General features: G+C 40.0%; 1 protein-coding gene across 1 annotated transcript in view; it reads right to left on the bottom strand.

Moving 5' to 3' along the window:
* PRCC (proline rich mitotic checkpoint control factor) overlaps window positions 1–18043 on the bottom strand; it is a 78811-nt gene extending 60768 nt beyond the window's left edge. The window contains exons 1-2 of the mRNA XM_053705316.1: window positions 15769–18043; window positions 4438–4482 (exon numbers count right to left, since the gene is read on the bottom strand). Of these exons, the coding sequence (XP_053561291.1) occupies window positions 4438–4482; window positions 15769–17928 (2205 nt within the window). The 5' untranslated portion in view covers window positions 17929–18043. The remainder of the gene's footprint in view (window positions 1–4437; window positions 4483–15768) is intronic.
* Window positions 18044–19832: the final 1789 nt, after the last annotated feature.

Raw genomic sequence — 19832 nt, 5'->3', positions numbered from 1 at the left:
TCAGTCGGACAACATCACGACTGTGGCTTATATCAACCATCAAGGGAGAACCAGAAGTTCCCTAGCGATGTTGGAAGTCTCAAAGATAATTCGCTGGGCAGAGTCTCACTCTTGCCACCTGTCAGCGATCCACATCCCAGGCGTGGAGAACTGGGAGGCGGATTTTCTAAGTCGCCAGACTTTTCATCCGGGGGAGTGGGAACTTCATCCGGAGGTCTTCGCTCAACTGATTCATCGTTGGGGCAAACCAGATCTGGATCTCATGGCGTCTCGCCAGAACACCAAGCTTCCTTGTTACGGATCCAGGTCCAGGGACCCGGGAGCGGTGCTGATAGATGCTCTGACAGCACCTTGGGTCTTCAACATGGCTTATGTGTTTCCACCATTTCCGATGCTTCCTCGACTGATTGCCAAGATCAAACAGGAGAGAGCATCGGTGATTCTGATAGCGCCTGCGTGGCCGCGCAGGACCTGGTATGCAGACCTAGTGGACATGTCGTCTTGTCCACCATGGTCTCTGCCTCTGAGGCAGGACCTTCTAATTCAGGGTCCTTTCAACCATCCAAATCTAATTTCTCTGAGGCTGACTGCATGGAGATTGAACGCTTGATTCTATCAAAGCGTGGCTTCTCGGAGTCGGTTATTGATACCTTAATACAGGCTAGGAAACCTGTTACCAGAAGAATTTATCATAAGATATGGCGTAAATATTTATATTGGTGCGAATCCAAGAGTTACTCATGGAGAAAGGTTAGGATTCCTAGGATATTGTCTTTTCTACAAGAGGGTTTAGAAAAGGGCTTATCTGCTAGTTCGTTAAAGGGACAGATTTCTGCTCTGTCTATTCTTCTACACAAACGTCTGGCAGAAGTTCCAGACGTTCAGGCTTTTTGTCAGGCTTTGACTAGGATTAAGCCTGTGTTTAAGACTGTTGCTCCGCCGTGGAGCTTAAACTTAGTTCTTAACGTTCTGCAAGGCGTTCCATTTGAACCCCTTCATTCCATTGATATCAAGCTGTTATCTTGGAAAGTTCTGTTTTTGATGGCTATTTCCTCGGCTCGAAGAGTCTCTGAGTTATCTGCCTTACATTGTGATTCTCCTTATCTGATTTTTCATTCAGACAAGGTAGTTCTGCGTACTAAACCTGGGTTCTTACCTAAGGTAGTTTCTAACAGGAATATCAATCAAGAGATTGTTGTTCCATCATTGTGTCCTAACCCTTCTTCAAAGAAGGAACGACTTTTGCATAATCTGGACGTAGTCCGTGCCCTGAAGTTCTATTTGCAGGCAACTAAAGATTTTTGTCAAACTTCTTCCCTGTTTGTCGTTTACTCTGGACAGAGGAGAGGTCAAAAGGCTTCGGCTACCTCTCTCTCTTTTTGGCTTCGTAGCATAATACGTTTAGCTTATGAGACTGCTGGACAGCAGCCTCCTGAAAGAATTACAGCTCATTCTACTAGAGCTGTGGCTTCCACCTGGGCCTTTAAAAATGAGGCCTCTGTTGAACAGATTTGCAAGGCTGCAACTTGGTCTTCACTTCACACTTTTTCAAAATGTTACAAATTTGACACTTTTGCTTCTTCGGAGGCTATTTTTGAGAGAAAGGTGCTTCAGGCAGTGGTTCCTTCCGTTTAAAGTTCCTGCCTTGTCCCTCCCTTCATCCGTGTACTTTAGCTTTGGTATTGGTATCCCATAAGTAATGGATGACCCGTGGACTGACTACACTTAACAAGAGAAAACATAATTTATGCTTACCTGATAAATTTATTTCTCTTGTAGTGTAGTCAGTCCACGGCCCGCCCTGTCTTTTAAGGCAGATCTAAATTTTAATTAAACTCCAGTCACCACTGCACCCTATGGTTTCTCCTTTCTCGTCTTGTTTCGGTCGAATGACTGGATATGACATGTGAGGGGAGGAGCTATATAGCAGCTCTGCTTGGGTGATCCTCTTGCAACTTCCTGTTGGGGAAGAGATATAATCCCATAAGTAATGGATGACCCGTGGACTGACTACACTACAAGAGAAATAAATTTATCAGGTAAGCATAAATTATGTTTTTTACATAGAGATGTTCAGGTGATATTTTCTAGTCAGCTTTTTACAGCTATGCTGCATCACTTTTTAGTGTTTCAACATTTGGGTATCATGGCACTTTAAGTCACACTATAATTCTGCTTTTACACAATCATGATACAATTATGGCATGCCGATTGAACATACTTCCTTCAATAATGCTCTACTACTTATGAAGTACATTAAATGCTCGTACACTTCTAGCCTACATCTCTCAATCCAGTCTATGCTACAACCTCAAACCCACATTATGGACAAAATTCATCATGACTGCAGGTGGACAGGGTCGCAAGTAGTGAAACTGTCCACCTGCAATTGACACTTTTGCATGGCGAAATTTAACATTACACAAGTACTCTCTCGTGCAACGGCTCCCCCTGATCCAGCGCAGTTTATGCTTCTTAGATTTGTAGCTACAGTATCACTCATCCATGCACCGCATAGCCTCAAAAGCTACAGATGCAGCTTAATAAATTTCCCTTTATGTATATTTAACTTTCTTTATCCATTATCATCCCCTACCACAACCTGCTTCTCTGCCCAAGAGCTTAAGGAACCTTTGAAAAATGTCTTCCATTGATATCAATTAGCTCATCAATTTTGTGAGACTTCATACAGCTCTAAGCTCATTTAGAGGAACCAGGTACGCCCACTTAAGATGTTTTAAAGCACCACACTGGTACTCCTGCAGCATTTTATTCCTGCCTTTAGAACAGTCTGCTGTATAAATGCAGTTCTAGAGCTTATCTGAGATGCTTACAAAGGTGGGTTAAAAATTTAATATGAAATGTCATGGATAATGGATGTTACTGCCAAATATTCTTCTCTAACTTAGCATCATCTGTTATTTTTACCTACCCAATATCACTCCCATTTTCCTCTACATTTATCACCTGTCTTACATGTCATTGTTTCTATGAGGCTCCATGAGTAATGTAAGGTTTTGCGAATATAACATAGTGGGAGATTTAAGTGGTACTGAAAAGCAAAAGTCATTCAAGGATCTCTGAATGTCAAATTAGGGAGGTTGTCAGAATGTTGGGCATGCCATAATAATTGCTGGTTTTAGGAGAAAACACCAATGTGGTTGACAGAAGGATCTCGTGCCTTGAAAGATGCATGCTCCTTAGGATGATGCTATAAGCATTATTCCATCTCCTTTGTTTTTCAATCCGGGGAAAAGAATGATCACCTCTTTTCAGCAAGCCTTTGTTTTCAGTGTCAAAAATGGTACCAAAATATAGCCCCATTGATAGCTTGTGTAGCACATTTGAAGAATGTATACATACAGCTATATTTTTAACTAACAAAAAAATGTATCTAAAAGCAGGAAAACTCTCAATCAAACCCATGTAAACTATAGGACCACTTTCCTTTACATGAACTAAAACAAGGCGTCAGTATCTGAGGTTTTAGATGCTATACTAAAACAGGGTTGGGAAAATGTATAAACACATAAGCCATGGGATGCCTTTATCTTTGTCCTTCCATGCCATCAGCCACAAGTTGCTTTTTGTCTCACTTTAAGAGAAGTACCATTAAATTAACAAATAATAAAATAAAAAAAACAAAAAAACAATACATTTGCAAAGTTACAACAATCCACTGAACCACAACCTGCACACAGCTTCTTAGTTCTATGTAGCTCTGCAAAACAAGAAGATTCTGTATATTTCCAATCCACCTACCAAGGAGCTGGACTATAATGGGGAGATTTATAAAAATACAAATAGGTCATGCGAGTCAGCAACCAGTATAAGAAGCAGCAGTCTAGCCCTCATGGGGACTGATTAAAATAACATTGGACCGACCAAACTGGGGTGACTGCTCAGCTCTGCTCTCAAGCAAGAACAGGGGGTGGCATTGCACAAGCATTTAACCCAAGCACTGGTAAATATGGGTGGACAGGTTGCCTATCTGCCAAACTTGTTTATACAGAGAATGATAAATCTGGCCAATATTCTGCTCCACAGACAACAAAACCAACCTATCTAGGAAAGTCTAGAGTTGTAGCTTCTTGCTCGCTGGCCTGCATGTGGTTTAAAAAAAGCTACAAATGCAAGGTACCTGGTCTAATTTCATATGAGTTTCAACATATATGTTAAGGTATGTATAAAGGAAAGGGTAAAAAGGTTTTTAGTGTTACCAAAACAATTAGCCTTATGGCTGAACTAACAGTAGCTATTTTGATCCTATAGCTTTTTACATTCACTCCTATTACAGTAGCACAAGGAAAACCAAATTACTGTCACTATCTTATGTAAAGCGCAGAGAAGGTTTGCTGCTTTATAAAAAAAAAAAATAGTAGAAAAATTGTATTAGTGGTGTTCCTAAATATCTAAAAACTGACATTTTCTACTTACATGAACAGGTCTTTTCTTTGTTGGCTCATCCTCCTCTGAATCGGACTGCAAAATATAAAATGTTGAAAAAGAAGATTAAATAATAATTTACAAAATGTTAGCAAACCTTGCAGCAATGCACTATTTCTTGTAATCTTGTCATCGAACAAAAAAAAAAGAGAGTTTAAACTGATAACAGATTGAGGCTATTGCATAAAATATCTTCTTTTAATTTTAATTTGCAAAAATGATTCTATTACCGTTTTTTAAATAATTTGTAACATGCTCCAAGGGCCCTGAGATGATGTCACTGCTACAACTAATCTACTCAGTTCACTACATTTCATACTGTGTACCATCATCTTTAATAACTACTTTGTTTGTACGGTCTTTAAATGAATTGCATTTATGACTTTTCAATTTAATTTCACTATGGATAAGTCCAACCAGCTGTTAGTACCCACTAAACAAACACAGATCACTTTAATACAAAGCAAATTAACCGTTGTGGCCACTGAGGGTGCCAGAGAATACACAAACCAATTCCACAAGTGTTCAACAATACATTTTACCTATTAGGAACCTAAGGAGCCAGGCAGCCACAGCTTCTGACCATTTGTATTAAACTAGATATTTATCCGCAGACACACTTGTCTGCCTTCTCAATATTATTCCTAAGTATGGTCTCAATTTGCCAACCCAGATATACAAGTTTAAAGGGACAGCAAAAACTTTGTTAAAAAGATAGATAATCCCTTTATTTACCATTCCCCAGTTTTGCATAACCAACACTGTTATAGAAATATACTTTTTACCTCTGTGATTACCTTGTATCTAAGCCTCTGCAGACTGCCTCTTTATCTAAGATCTTTTAACCGACTTGCATTTCAGACAATTAGTGCCGACTCTTAAATAACTCCACAGACGTGAGCATAATGTTATCTATAAGGCACTCATGAACTTACCACCTCTAGCTTTGAAAAACTTTTAAATGCATTCAGATAAGAGGCAGCCTTCAAGAGCTTAGAAATTAGCATGAGTCTACCTAGGTTTAGCTTTCAACTAAGAATATCAAAACAACAAAGCAAATTTGAAGATAAAAGTAAATTGGAAAGTTGTTTAAAATTACATGCCCTATATGAATTATGAAAGTTTAATTAGGACTTTACTGTCCCATTAAGTGCAAAATTGACACGCACTATTTTGTTAGAAAATGCATTTGTAGCACAACCAACCCTGTAAGTATGTGTGTTTAATCTCCACAAAGGGGTTGAACAACTAGTTAAAATACTGCTCGGGAGCTGCAGAGACCTGCTAGTCCTCAACACACATGGTCATTGAGCCAATCAGCTGCAGCAGGCTTGCAGCCGTTTCAAAATATAATATCAAGCTTTTCACATTCTAACGTCAATCCTGCGAAGGATACAGCAATGCATTGTGGTTCCCAATCAGGACTTTAGCTATGCGTTTAACCATTTTACAGGGGTCAAACACATAGGAAAGGGGAGCATTGAATCAGTGCAAAAAGAAAATATTTTTTGCATGTCCTTATAAGTCAGCAAAAATACAATTTGTTATTTGTTAACTTTCATCGAAGACATGAGAAAATGACAAGACATGGCTTATTTATCAATCAATAGGCGATTTGTATGCAAAACATACTGTCATGACAAAATCCTGAGGTAAATAGTATCTGGTATGGAGCGGTTTAAGATATTTTCCTGGCTGAAAGTGAATTCCTTAAAGGGACAGTAAAGTCAAAATTAAACCTGGATAGAGAATAACATTTTATACAACTTTCCATTTTACTTTAGTTATCACTTTTGCTTAGTTCTTTTGGCATCCTTTGTTAAAAAGCAATCCTAGGTGAGCCCAGGAGCGCACATGTATTTAGCTAAACACATATACACACTCCTAATCTCCTATTGGTCCAAGTTAACTCTTCAAAAAAAATAGAAAGAGAACAAAGCAAATCTGATAATAGAAGTAAACTGAAAGTTGTTTAAAGGGAGATGAACCCCAACATTTTTATTTCATGATACAGACAGAGCATGCAATTTTAAACAACTTTCAAGTTTACTTTTATCAAAAAAAAAAAAATTTCTCTTGGTATATTTTACTGAAAAAAGCTCATATCCCTTTTAAAAAACGGCATGCTTTATGTCCTCGTCCTCGCTTGGGGTACCTGGAGCACTTGGTCATTCATTATTTTTTGCTGATGCATCTGAGGTAAATATTCAATGTATCCCAGAAATCTGTGTTTCTCAGTTCAGTCTTCAATCACCCCTAAGGGAACAGATTCTAATCCCTGCTCACTCACGGCGACCGATTCACCGGTAAGGAAATCCTTAGAATCTGGAGGGCTAGTGACATTTGAGGAATACAACTGAGAAAAGCTGATAAAGTCTCTCACAGGAAAAGCGCCAAGTAAAATGTATAGCACCGAAAAAAGAAAAAAACTTGTCACCGAAACATGTGACAGATATAGGGCCAAAGTGAAATATCACAATGAAAATAAGCCATTATGAAATGTACCAGGTAATGTATGAAATAAGCCTGATAAGCTGTGTATGTGAAGTTTCAACATGAATATTACTTCCCTCATCATTTGTCTTTCTCATGCAACATAATTATGTGTTTTTGTCTCTATAAATTGGTTTTCTTTGTTATTTGTTGCACTAATGGTTCCAATGTTTTGCTGCATTTACATTCAGTAAAATTGGATTTTAATGCATTTTTGGAAAGAGAGAACTATATGATACCAATTTTTCACATTCTGGGATATGCACAGATATTTTTTTTAACCAATATTTACGGGCTGCAGTAAGGGGGTACATTAGACAAGAATGTATGCACTAGGGGTACTTGCTACAAAAAAAGTTATATCTGAATCATAAACATTTCACTTTACTGTTCATTTATGTGTAAAACTGGGGCTTGAGTAGCTTTAATTCATGGGGAATTTATTTTAATCTTAAAAAGGTATATTCCAGTCAAAATTTAAATGCACATAGATGAATTACATCTTTGACTAGAAACATATTTGCAATATACATGCATTGGCAAAAATGCTTCTATTGAAATGTTATCACTGTTATAGTGTTAACATTTATCTCTGCACATGTGAAGCATAACTAGATACTCTCAGTGCACCCACATTTTCAATAATGCAGCTGCACAGATCACCAGTGGGATTTATATCATGTCAGCAATTAACACAATGCGTCATTACCAGATGGTACAAGCACCTTAGGCTCTCCGAGCAAGTGCTGTGTTTAAAATGCTGGTGCACGGTGCTTACTTAAATAAATTTTTTGAAACAGCAATAGCTTTTATGCTATCACAACTTGCAATAACCTAAGATCTCACAACTCTTGAGAGGGACAGTCCCGGGTTTCCGGGGGAGGAGCTAAGGGTTGCACGAGGAGTTCAGCCTCACAGAGCTCGATACAAGCTATCCCAAGTCGTCTGTCCGCTGCTGGAGGAGGTACCCTTCCTAGGACAACTGCACTAGGTGCAAGGTGTACGACTGGAAACCTGCAAGAAGCCGCTGTCGGCTTGGTCGCTTGAGCCAGACTCATATTGACTGAGAGGGTTCAAGACAGCGGACTCAGTAAATTGCTAGCAGCTTAAGGGGAGCCGGAATCTCAAGGGCAAGTGTTGTTTCCGGAGCCGGGCTAGGTAGCCCTACGTCACACCCCATTACAGAGATATCCCCCGCGGTCAAGAGTGGTAATATGACAGCCTGACCTAGGCCGCAAAGGTTGGGTTATTAATGAGTGAGGAGCGTCTCGCCTACACACCTGTGGTGGACGTGCAGCTGGAGAGGAATCTTCTGTAACTCGTCAATGACCGTGGCTAAGCGCAAACTTCGAAAATTGATACTCTCATACAGAGCGGAGGCGCAGTGAGGGAAACCATCTAAACAGCGCAAGTACTGTTCTTGATTATGGCAACTCCTTTTTTTTTCTTCTTCACACAATTCTATTATTATTAGTGCCTATTATTATTAGTGTTTCTCTACATAATTTCTTTGGAAAGGGCCAGCACCTGGATTAATGCCTGGTTGAATTTAATCTAAATCAAATATCTGCATAAAGTCTTGGCATGTATCTTACAATAAATCTCTTTTTTAGGGAGCTTTGATTGCAGAACTTTACATACAGTTGGATACAGGAGAAGAACTTCTATAGCATAACCGTTACATATACAACAGAAACAAAGACATATCTTTTTTGGGATTCTTTTCCTGAAACCCGTTTACAAGATTGGCAGATTTAAAGTACCTCTATCATCCACAGGAAGATATAATAAATACAGCTGCCTGAAAGATCAATAAAGCAGCCTCAACGGGCAAAATTTAGCTGTATTTAGTGCTAACAGCGCATAGCTATGACATAATTTCAGTGGTTGCTTGTATTAATTATTAATTTATCTCAGTAATAATCTCATTCTAGAAGATATATATATATCTATATATAGTTAGACTTGCCTGGTTTACATATGTTTTCTACAATTTTCATCTAGAAGTATAAAATGTATGAATTAAGATTGAATGGGGAAAATGTTTTCACAATTTATATATTTGTACATGTATATATTGATAACCTTGTATGTCATGTAATTGTACTTTAAAATCTGATATAGGATTACAGAATCCTCGAATATTGAAAATATGGTGAAGTCTATATTATAAGCGTTTAAACTGCTGTTTACTAGTTCAGTGTGCCAGCCAAACAAACTGGTTTTATTGTTTATTGCATCTGTAAAAGATCTTAGCTGATTTGGTAGAGATAACTATTTATTTTCTCCAACTTCGACCAAGTTGTAATTAACTAGACACGGGCAGTATGACCATTAGAATGTATTCACCTTTATAATTATAGGGACCACTCTTGGTTTTTTTTTTCCACGCACTACAATTCAGAGTAATATTTATATTTTTTCAGTTCACTGACACTAACCTGCATTTACATTAATATTCGGTATCCTTACCCTCATAGTATTGACTTGATTTTTTTTTTTTTTGCACATGGACAAATATAGCACTCATTTCAAACACAACTCACCGGTCATGCCTGTCAAACAGAAAGACAAAAAGTCTTGTTCCTATCATATTCATCTAGATAATCAGAATGAGGCGCTGATGAACAAAATTGATATTCAACCAATAGTTACTCAGATGTCAGATATCTTCTAGCCACAATTTGAACTAATAAAATCCCAAATGACCAATATAACCATAGAAGTTAGGCAATTCTCTAATCGTCTCACTGAGGTTGAAAATAGGGTATCAGAAGTTGAAGACACACTCCTAAAGCAGGATGAAACTTTAAATAAGCAAAATAAACTAATAAAAATGCTGCAAAATAAAGTTTATGAACTAGAAGACCTTCCAGAAAGCAGAGAATACTCTGATCTATTTCTTCTGGTAAACACAACACTTCCTTTGGCCGCTGGCTTGATACAAAAAGATTTGCCTTTATCAATAGAAAGGGCGCATAGAGTAGGACCTGTCAGGACCAACCCCAACGGTCTGAATCATAAGAGACCTATCATGGTCAAATTCTTGAAATATCAAGATAAAATAAATATCCTTAGGCTCTAAAGAAAGATGGGTAACCTCTATATAGGTCAGTCTAAAGTACTAATATTCCAGGATTATTCCAGCGAAACATCCGCTAAAAGGAAAGAACTATCTTAAACTGCATTATATATAGCGCATTCAGCATCCAGACATTAAATGATATACGTGTGAGTCTAGATCGCATAAGTCTTTCACGGATTTCTAGTAGCTAATTCTATACTTAAATTAGAAAGCAGGACACAGATATATGATATGGTCATCTCTGATCATGCTATACTTTTCTTAGAGTTTTTATAGCGACCTTCACCAACGGATGCCACAGCTAATTTTTATTTTCCTAAACATTTAATTAACAACGTTCAATTTCAAAGTCTGGTTACGACATAAGTGAAGGAAGTACAGAGATGATAATTATCTGTATCTTAACAAACCAGAAACCTTTTGGGAGGCAGGGAAGGACTTTTTTAGAGGTGAGATTAAAGCCTATATGATAAAAGCCCCCACAAAAATTTAGAGCACGTGAATTACAACTCGCAAATGAGGTGAAAAATGCTTATAGGAGATATATTGACTCACCAATTAGAAAATATAGGGACAAATATAAGACGGCCCGGCAGAACAGGGACCTTTTCTTGAAACAAAAAATAAAGAATGATTAGAATTAATGCTATATACAAGGGATACTTTGGCAAATCTACTAAATATCTATCCAGACTGGATAAGGCTAGGAAAAAAAATAATACTATTGAAAATATTATAGATGGGAATAACAATTACACATTACTTACTGATATTAAGCAGACTTTTTTTTAGGTATTACCAGAATATATATGCGGCAAGAGAAATTGATGAAGATAATAAAAAGATTTTCTGGAGCAAGGTTAATATTCCTAAAGTGTCTATATCTCAATTAGATGCAATAAATACCCCAATTACGTTAGATGACGTTTTAGAAGTGATAGACGCCGCTAAACTTGGCAAAGCTCCCGGGCCTGACCAACTTCCTGCCGAGTTTTACAAGATACTTAAAGGGACAGTCTACACCAGAATTGTTATTGTTTTAAAAGATAGATAATCCCTTGTTTACCCATTCCCTAGTTTTGCATAACCAACACAGTTATATTTATATATTTTTTACCTCTGTGATTATCTTGTATCTAAGGCTCTGCAGACTGCCCCTTTATTTGTTCTTTTGACAGACTTGCAGTTTAGCCAATCAGTGATGGCTCCCAGGTAACTTCACGTGCACGAGCACAGTGTTATCTATATGAAAAACATGAACTAACACCCTCTAGTGGTGAAAAACCTGTTAAAAAGCATTCTTAAGAGGCGGCCTTCAAGGTCTAAGAAATTAGCATATGAACCTCCTAAGTTAAGCTTTCAACTAAGAATACCAAGAGAACAAAGAAAACTTGGTAATAAAAGTAGATTGGAAAATTGTTTAAAATTACATGCCCTATCTGAATCATGAAAGTTTTTTTTGGATTAGACTGTCCCTTTAAATAGAAATAGCTAGTGTACTGAAAAGTCTATTTAATGATTACTATGTTAAGAAATAGGCAATGTCTATGTATTTATCAGCATCAAATATGACATTAATTTTAAAGAAAAGAACCACTCAGATCCGGGGTCATATAGACCTATTTCTTTATTAAATACCAACTATAAAATTACTTACATCAATTCTAGCTAATAGACTCAGAACTTTGTTACCCGAAGTTATGCATGAAGATCAAGCTGGTTTCATGTCCGGAAGATCTTCAATAAAAAAATATTTGCAGGACATACTTGATATTAGAATATTTCTGGATTAAATTACATCAGAATAAAATAACATCAAAGCAAGACTTCGCTATGGTTCTAACTGACGCTGAGAAAGCATTTGATTCAATAATCTGGGATCATCTATACTTTTCTTTATCTAAATTCGTTTTTTCAGGAAACATATTAGCTTTAATTAAAACTATTTACAATTACCCTATATCCTCTATTCTAGATAATGGCAGTTGTACACCTTTTTTTAAATTAAGCAAAAGGAACAAGACAGGGTTGTCCGCTTTCCCCTCTTCTCTTCAACATTGACATAGAACCTTTAGCAGTCCTACTTAGACAAGAATTACAGGGATATATTATGGGCCGTCAGACATTTGTACTATCATTGTACGCGGACGATTATTATATTTCTAAAAATACAAAAAAAAATATGCCAGCAGCTCTTAAGATTAGTAAACTTTTCAGTTAATTTTCTATATATAAGGTAAATGCAGAAAAAACTGAAATGTTATGGATCCGCAAAATCAAAAGACAGCTACACACAACATGACTTTAAAGAAGTAGAAAACTTTAGATATCTGGGAATTAATCTACATAAAGACCCGAACATGTGGTATAAACTCAACTATACACCTTTCTTCTCCAAGATAATCTCTAAATTGCAAAGATGGAGCTCTTTTCCCATCTCATTATCGGCCAAAGTAACGATCATTAAAACTATTCTCTTCCCTCAATTATATCTGATGAACAACCTACCTCTGTTTATATTAGATCGGGATATTAAAAGCTTTAATAGAGAATGTGCCAACATTTTTTGGAAAGAGAAAAGGCATGTTTTATCCTTAGCTAGACTCTCTCAGCTGACAGATATGGGAGGTCTGGCATTCCCGGATATTAGATCCTATAATACATCAATACTTGCAAGATATGCAGTGGACTGGCCTTTGTCACATGATCACTTGAAAAGCTAATTTCTCCTTTTTCTCTTAAAGCTATTTTACACTGTCCGCATATACAACTTCCAATTTTAACGATTATACGTATATACTGTATTGCAGGGCTCAACAAACCCAGGAGCCTAGGAGCCACTGGCTCCTAGAATTTTTGCCCTGGCTGCTAAATTTTTGGGTTATTCTTCATAGATCTATATACAGATACCACCGTCTGGCTCCTAAAAGTATGTCTGGCTACCAAATATTCTTACTGGCTCCAAAATATTAAACATATTTGTCAACCCCTACTGTATTGTTAGAGGCATTAAAAAGGTAGAAGCTCTGTTTGTGCACCTGCATAAAAACTCTCTGGTGCATAGTATTCATTCTGCACTTTATGCTGTGAGGGCAGTGGCAAGTGGCGGTGGGCAGGGGTAATTTAGGGGATCCATGGGCAGATTGTGGACTCCAAACAAGGATGTAGTTCACATGCTGACTGACTTCTATGCCGCCAGCTGGGGAACTGACAAATGTATGCGCAATGATACCTCGATAGATGCAGCTCAGTGGTGATAAATTAATCATAGAACATACTGTCTGTGCAATACGGCGCATACACAAACTGCCACATATGTTGCACACACTCGATCATTGCTAAAAATACACTCTAATTTGCTGGACCATTAATGGCTGTTTGCTGTTAATCCATTGTTTGTTTGTTTTTAGTTAATTAGCGTTGTTTGTGCAATTATCATCCATAATATCAATGCTGAAAATGTTTAGACAGTGTTGCCAAGGCAACTATACCGCTGTAATCATAACTTTGCCAGTATTGTTTACTCTTTTTTTTTATTATTATTATTTTTTTATAAAGGCAGCAATATTGTCACATGCATAATGTCATATAAATAATATCCTTTAGGGTTAAAATAAATCACACTTGACAGAGATGGCTGAGATCCCTCTCTGGTATCCAATGAGTTTGTGGGGTTTTTGGTTTGGTTTTTAAAGTGCCATTTAATATTTAGTAGCTAGTGTTACTTCTGCTGTCAGAGTGTTGCACACATCATGTCTGTAAAACTCAGTTAGGGTTATATTTTTACAGCCACAAGAAATATATGCAAGGGTTAAACTGCGGAGACAAAAACCACCAGAGAGGGTTGTTTCAGCCATCTCTGGCAAGTGAGAGATTTATTTTAACCCTAAAGGATATCATTTATATGACATGCATGTGACAATATTTCTGCCTTTACAAAATAAATAAAAAAATAAAAAAAGAGTAAACAATACTGGCAAAATTATGATTACAGCGGTATAGTTGCCTTGGCAACACTGTCTAAACATTTTCAGCATTGATATTATGGATAGTGGATATTTGCACAAACAAACAAAAAACAATGAATTAACAGCAAACAGCCATTAACAGTCCAGCAAAGATCAAGTGCGTGTAACATATTTGGCAGTTTGTGCAATACAGCGCGTACGCAGACAGTGTTTGTTATATGATGAATTTATCATCACTGAGCTGCAACTATTAAGGCAACATTGCACATAAATGTGTCAGTTCCCCAGCGGGCGGCATAGAAGTCAGTCAGCATGTAGGACACTACAGTTCCTGAAATTCACATTACTGTGCCTTGTACTCCATGCATGTGTGACAAGCAGTTGCATGCGGCACGAACTTCTTGGAAAAGGAAACTCCGCTATTGGGCCATGAGACAATGTTACGTTACATTTTAAAAGGTAATCACTGCATTACACATGTAACTTCGCTGTACCTACCCTAGTAATGACTGCAGTGTAGCATTATTATTTACCATTATCCTGCCGGTGATTTAGCTTTGGCATTCAGGAATATCCCACGGTTATTCATTTCTCGCCTACTAGCTCCCAGCCAATCAGTGGCGTTGCTTTTCAAGATATCCCGGCCCGCCCAGTGCCCGCCTGATTTAGTGGAGTGCAGTTACTATCGGATTACGTTGTCTGCAGAGTTAACAAGGTGTTGAAACGTATATGTCTTTGGGCTGCAGTCTCATTTTATTATTACAGTAATAATAAAATGAGACTGCAGCCCAAGACATATACGTCTCAATACCTTGTTAACTCTCTCGGTATGTGACTCGCTGAACGAGTCCTGTGCACTGCTAGCCCACAGCAGGGCTAAAAGTTGGGAAAATCCATCTGCCCGGTGCCCGGAACTGCATGTCCTGGGCGCCGGGCAATATAAATTGCGCATCCCTGGTAGTGAAGGGTCACTAGTTTTAAAACTTTGGGGTTGTCTATTATCTGAACTATGTTACTGAAGAGGAAGAAAACTATTGTGTTTTAGACTGAATACAGCCAATTGTGTTTTAAATTTATTAGTCTAGGTTTTTTCCATTTTATAGTCCTGGTGGTGGCAGCGGAGATACATTTGTGAGGGTGGCAATAAAAAGAGAATTTTTGGTAATTTCTGTGGATTCAGTACAGACTAAAGAGATTTCTTTTTAAACCTTGCAACTACTGAACTAAAATCACAAGCTCACCTGTGAGAGACTAGGCTGTGACAAACTAGTTGAGGGACTAATTACCCCTGGCTGGCCTGTGACAAATAGCAGCTAGGAGTTGCTTGTATTAACATAAGTGTGTTTTCAACTTCCATGGTTTTAAAGGACCACTTAACACAGTAGAATACCATAATCAATAAATGCATAATAAAAAGACAACGCAAAAGTATTTTTTTCTGACAAATGTTAAAGTTAGTTATATTTTCTCTTCCTAATGCACCATGTCACAGCTATCAGCCAATACCAAAATGCATATATACGTATAGCATGTAAATACTGCACGTGCCTCAGAAAGTGTGTATATAAAAAGACTGTGCACATTTAGATAATGGAAGAGAATCGGAAAGTTGTATGTTCTAAATCATGAAAGTTTAATTTTGACTTGACTATCCCATTAAGTAAAAATCAATATACATTTTTACTTTTATAATTATCTGTTTGTATGTTTACATCTGATTTTAAACCCACTTTTTTAGAGAAATTTTTTAAATATCCTGCAATACTAGATACTCACGCCAGCTGAACGTAGCTCAGGGACACTAATCTTCACAGGTTCTGATCGTTTCTTTGGTTTTGGAAGGCCAACAGTTTCTCCAGCTGGCAGTGGGAAGTTATGCCCATAACCAGTCATTTTACTTGAATGAGGGGATAGCTGGTCCTCCCCTCCAACATTAGCACTGGGGCTCAACTGTGAGGGATGATTTAGTCCTTGGCTACCCTGGGGTATTGATAGACTTAGCCCAGGACTGTCACGTGGAGGTGGCTGGCTCATACCATGGCCGCCCATGGACGATGGAGACAACTGGTTCATTCCCTGACCCCCCTGTGGGGGAGGTAAGTTAATTCCAAGACTTCCTTGTGGTGGTGGCAAATTCATCCCAAGAGCAACTTGTGGGGGAGGCAGATTCATCCCATGAACTCCTTGTGGTGGCGTTGGCATATTCATTGTGTGAGCTCCCTGTGGGGGTGGCATATTCATTGCATGAGCTCCATGAGGGGGTGGTAAATTTATGCCATGAGCTCCTTGTGGAGGAAGCAGATTCATCCCGTGGGACCCTTGCAGAGGAGGCAGACTCATCCCATGATGTCCATGTGGGGGAGGCAAATTCATTCCGTGAGCTCCCTGGGGGGGAGGCAGATTCATCCCGTGAGCTCCCTGGGGGGGAAGCAGATTCATGCCCTGACCGGCCTGGGGAGGAGGCAGATTCATGCCTTGACCGCCCTGCGGGGGAGGCAGGTGCATGCCTTGACCGCCCTGCGGGGGAGGCAGGTGCATGCCCTGACCACCCTGCGGGGGAGGCAGGTGCATGCCCTGACCGCCCTGCGGGGGAGGCAGGTGCATGCCCTGCATAGCCTGGGGGGGTGGCAGATTCATGCCCTGACCGCCCTGCGGGGGTGGCAGGTTCATGCCCTGACCGCCCTGAGGGGGTGGAAGGTTCATTCCCTGACCGCCCTGCGGGGGTGGAAGGTTCATGCCCTGACCGCCCTGCGGGGGTGGCAGGTTCATGCCCTGACCGCCCTGCGGGGGTGGCAGGTTCATGCCCTGACCGCCCTGCGGCGGTGGCAGGTTCATGCCCTGACCGCCCTGAGGGGGTGGCAGGTTCATGCCCTGACCGCCCTGCGGCGGTGGCAGGTTCATGCCCTGACCGCCCTGCGGCGGTGGCAGGTTCATGCCCTGACCGCCCTGCGGCGGTGGCAGGTTCATGCCCTGACCGCCCTGCGGCGGTGGCAGGTTCATGCCCTGACCGCCCTGCGGCGGTGGCAGGTTCATGCCCTGACCGCCCTGCGGCGGTGGCAGGTTCATGCCCTGACCGCCCTGCGGCGGTGGCAGGTTCATGCTCTGACCGCCCTGCGGCGGTGGCAGGTTCATGCTCTGACCGCCCTGCGGCGGTGGCAGGTTCATGCCCTGACCGCCCTGAGGGGGTGGCAGGTTCATGCCCTGACTGCCCTGAGGGGGTGGCAGGTTCATACTCTGACCGCCCTGCGGGGGTGGCACGTTCATGCCCTGACCGCCCTGTGGGGGTGGCACGTTCATGCCCTGACCGCCCTGTGGGGCCAAATTGGGACCTTGCCCACCTTGATGGGGAGAGTCATTCAGTCCTTTGTTACACTGATGGGTAGGCATATTATTAGACCCATTACTCCCTTGTGGGGGAGGCAAATTAAGTCCTTGGTTTCCTTGAGGTGGTGGTATAATAAGTCCATGGCCTCCTTGTGGGGGAGGCAGGTTAAGGCCTGGAGTGGCATAGTTTGCAGGGCCACTTCCATGGGCACTGTATCCTGGGTAACTTAAACAAGGGGATCCCGATCCTTGACTGTTGACGTAGCTGCCGTATCCTGTTGGGCCTTGGCTAGCCGGATAGTTAGGGGGTCCGGTGCCATAACTAGGTGGCCCATAGTTGGGTGGAGGCCCGTATCCAGGAGGGTGAAAGCCGAGCGGACCATAAATGCCAGGAGGCCCGTAGAAGCCCGTGCTGCCCTGATCACCCCCAGCTGCCTGTATTTGAAAAGGCCCGGTATAGGCCTCGGTCTGCGCTTGGGGCGGCGACTGAAAGTCTTGCTTTGGAGGTGGCAGTTTTGAAAACAAACCATCCCCTGCTTTCGCTTCAGATTCTGGGGCCGACTCTGAGTCTGACTCGCTCTCGTCGCTACTAGCGTAGGCTACAAGGGACATGGCTGGGATAATGCTTGGGCCCAGAAGCCTCGGTCTCTCTTCTCAAATTACTGCTGTTCAACACTACCACTTTACCCGCCACTTGGTTTTCTCTAGCCTCTCATACACAACAAACGTGATGGCTTCAGCTGAAACTACAATACCCATAATCCATGATTAGGCGATAGTAACTAGGCGTTAAGCCTCCAACTTTCGCAGGGCTTTGTGGGACATGTAGTGCATGGGAATTTTACCTGTCGTCTCGTCTGGTTTACCTTGAGAAATGTGAGCTAACGAAATATAACTACTAATTGTTCTGCAGCGTTTCTACAAATGGGAATAGAAACCTATATATTAAGGCATTTATATATCCATAAAGCTATGTTTAAAACAACCTAAAATCGCTCTAGTAAATATTATAGATTAAATGATTTTAATGTAATTGTGTGAACAAAGCACACGCACAAAAAAATAAAAATAAAGAAAAACTGAATAGAAGTGGGATATGTATCCTGATATTCAGGAATTACAGTTTCTTCAGAACATTAATACTTAAAAGGACAATAAACCCCTTGTTAAAGGGATATGAAACCCAATACATTTTTATGATTCAGACTTACAATTTTTGTAAAGTTTCTAATTTACTATTTTCAAATTTGCTTCATTCCCATGATATTCTGTGTTGAAAAGATACCTAGGTAGGCATCTGGAGCACAACATGGCAGGAATTTCCGAAATAGTGCTGCCAACTATTGCTCTACTGCTCTTGCAAATGGATAACATTCTTGCAAAACTGCTGCCATATAGGGCTCCAGAAATGGGCCGCCTACTAAGCTTATGTCTCTGCTTTTCAACTAAAGATACAAAGAGAACTAAGAAAACTTGATAATAGAATTAAATTAGAAAGTTGTTTAAAATCGCATGCTCTATCGGAATAATGAAATAAAAAATGTGGATTTCATATCCCTTTAAGTAAGATATTTAATTATGTTGTGTTGCTATAGAATAACACAACAGCAAAGTCTATTGCTGCAGTTGTTTTTTATAGGTATGTTATTTTTGCACTAGTGCCCCTGGCTAACTAAGTTTACTAAGTTTACATTGTTGGTTTTCTTTATTTTTGGGCCGGCTGATAGCTGTTAAAATAGCTGATGAAAAAATCACTATCCAGCAGTTTACAAAACTGTAAGATTTTTTTTTGTTTTAAACTCCCCAAAGAAAAGAAGTAGAATATATTTTCTAGCTCTGATTTTCGTCAATGGCAGCCGAAAAGTTATTATATGCACGTAGTATACATTGATCGTGTTAACGCCTTTTTAGCTTGTTATATAAAGCTGCAAATGGACTTAAAGAGCCATCAAAGAAAAAAAAGAACTAAGAATATGTGCCATAGTTTTTGTGGTCCCATTAAAAAGCAGAGCTAAAAATATGTATTTTGAGGACTTCTGCTGGTTGTGCAAACAAGGTGTCCACAACTCAAAAGAGCCATCGACAACAGGGTTGTACTGTAACTGCATCTCACTGGGGCCCTTTTTGGCTTTTTGCAATCAGCAGAAGTTGAGACGGGAGCCACATAGGAGCAAGAGGATCTGCTTCTCTGCAACTGTGAATTATCCTTCCCCATTGGTTAGTCCACACCAGAGGATTCCTGTACAAATATGGTGGCTTTCCTCTCTAAATATGGTAATAGAATAGGGGTGCAGACCCATTCTTAACTGAGACCCATGAAGTTCCACTCCTGCTCTGGAGTTTAGAACAGCAGATAGAGGGTACCTTGCAACCTTATTTAAATCTGGCCCTGTGCCTCTGGGCATGTTAAGGAAATATCTTCTTTTCGTGTATTTGACAGCTATTAATTTATATCAGCCCTGTTTTTTCTGGTCTAACAGCTTAACAAAATAGGATAAGGGAGCTGGACAGGTACT

Source organism: Bombina bombina, chromosome 1 (genome assembly GCF_027579735.1).
Source record: "Bombina bombina isolate aBomBom1 chromosome 1, aBomBom1.pri, whole genome shotgun sequence".
NCBI classification, from domain to species: domain Eukaryota; kingdom Metazoa; phylum Chordata; class Amphibia; order Anura; family Bombinatoridae; genus Bombina; species Bombina bombina.
Note: the sequence above shows the minus strand (reverse complement) of the source record. Positions and strands in the feature narration are given on the sequence as shown.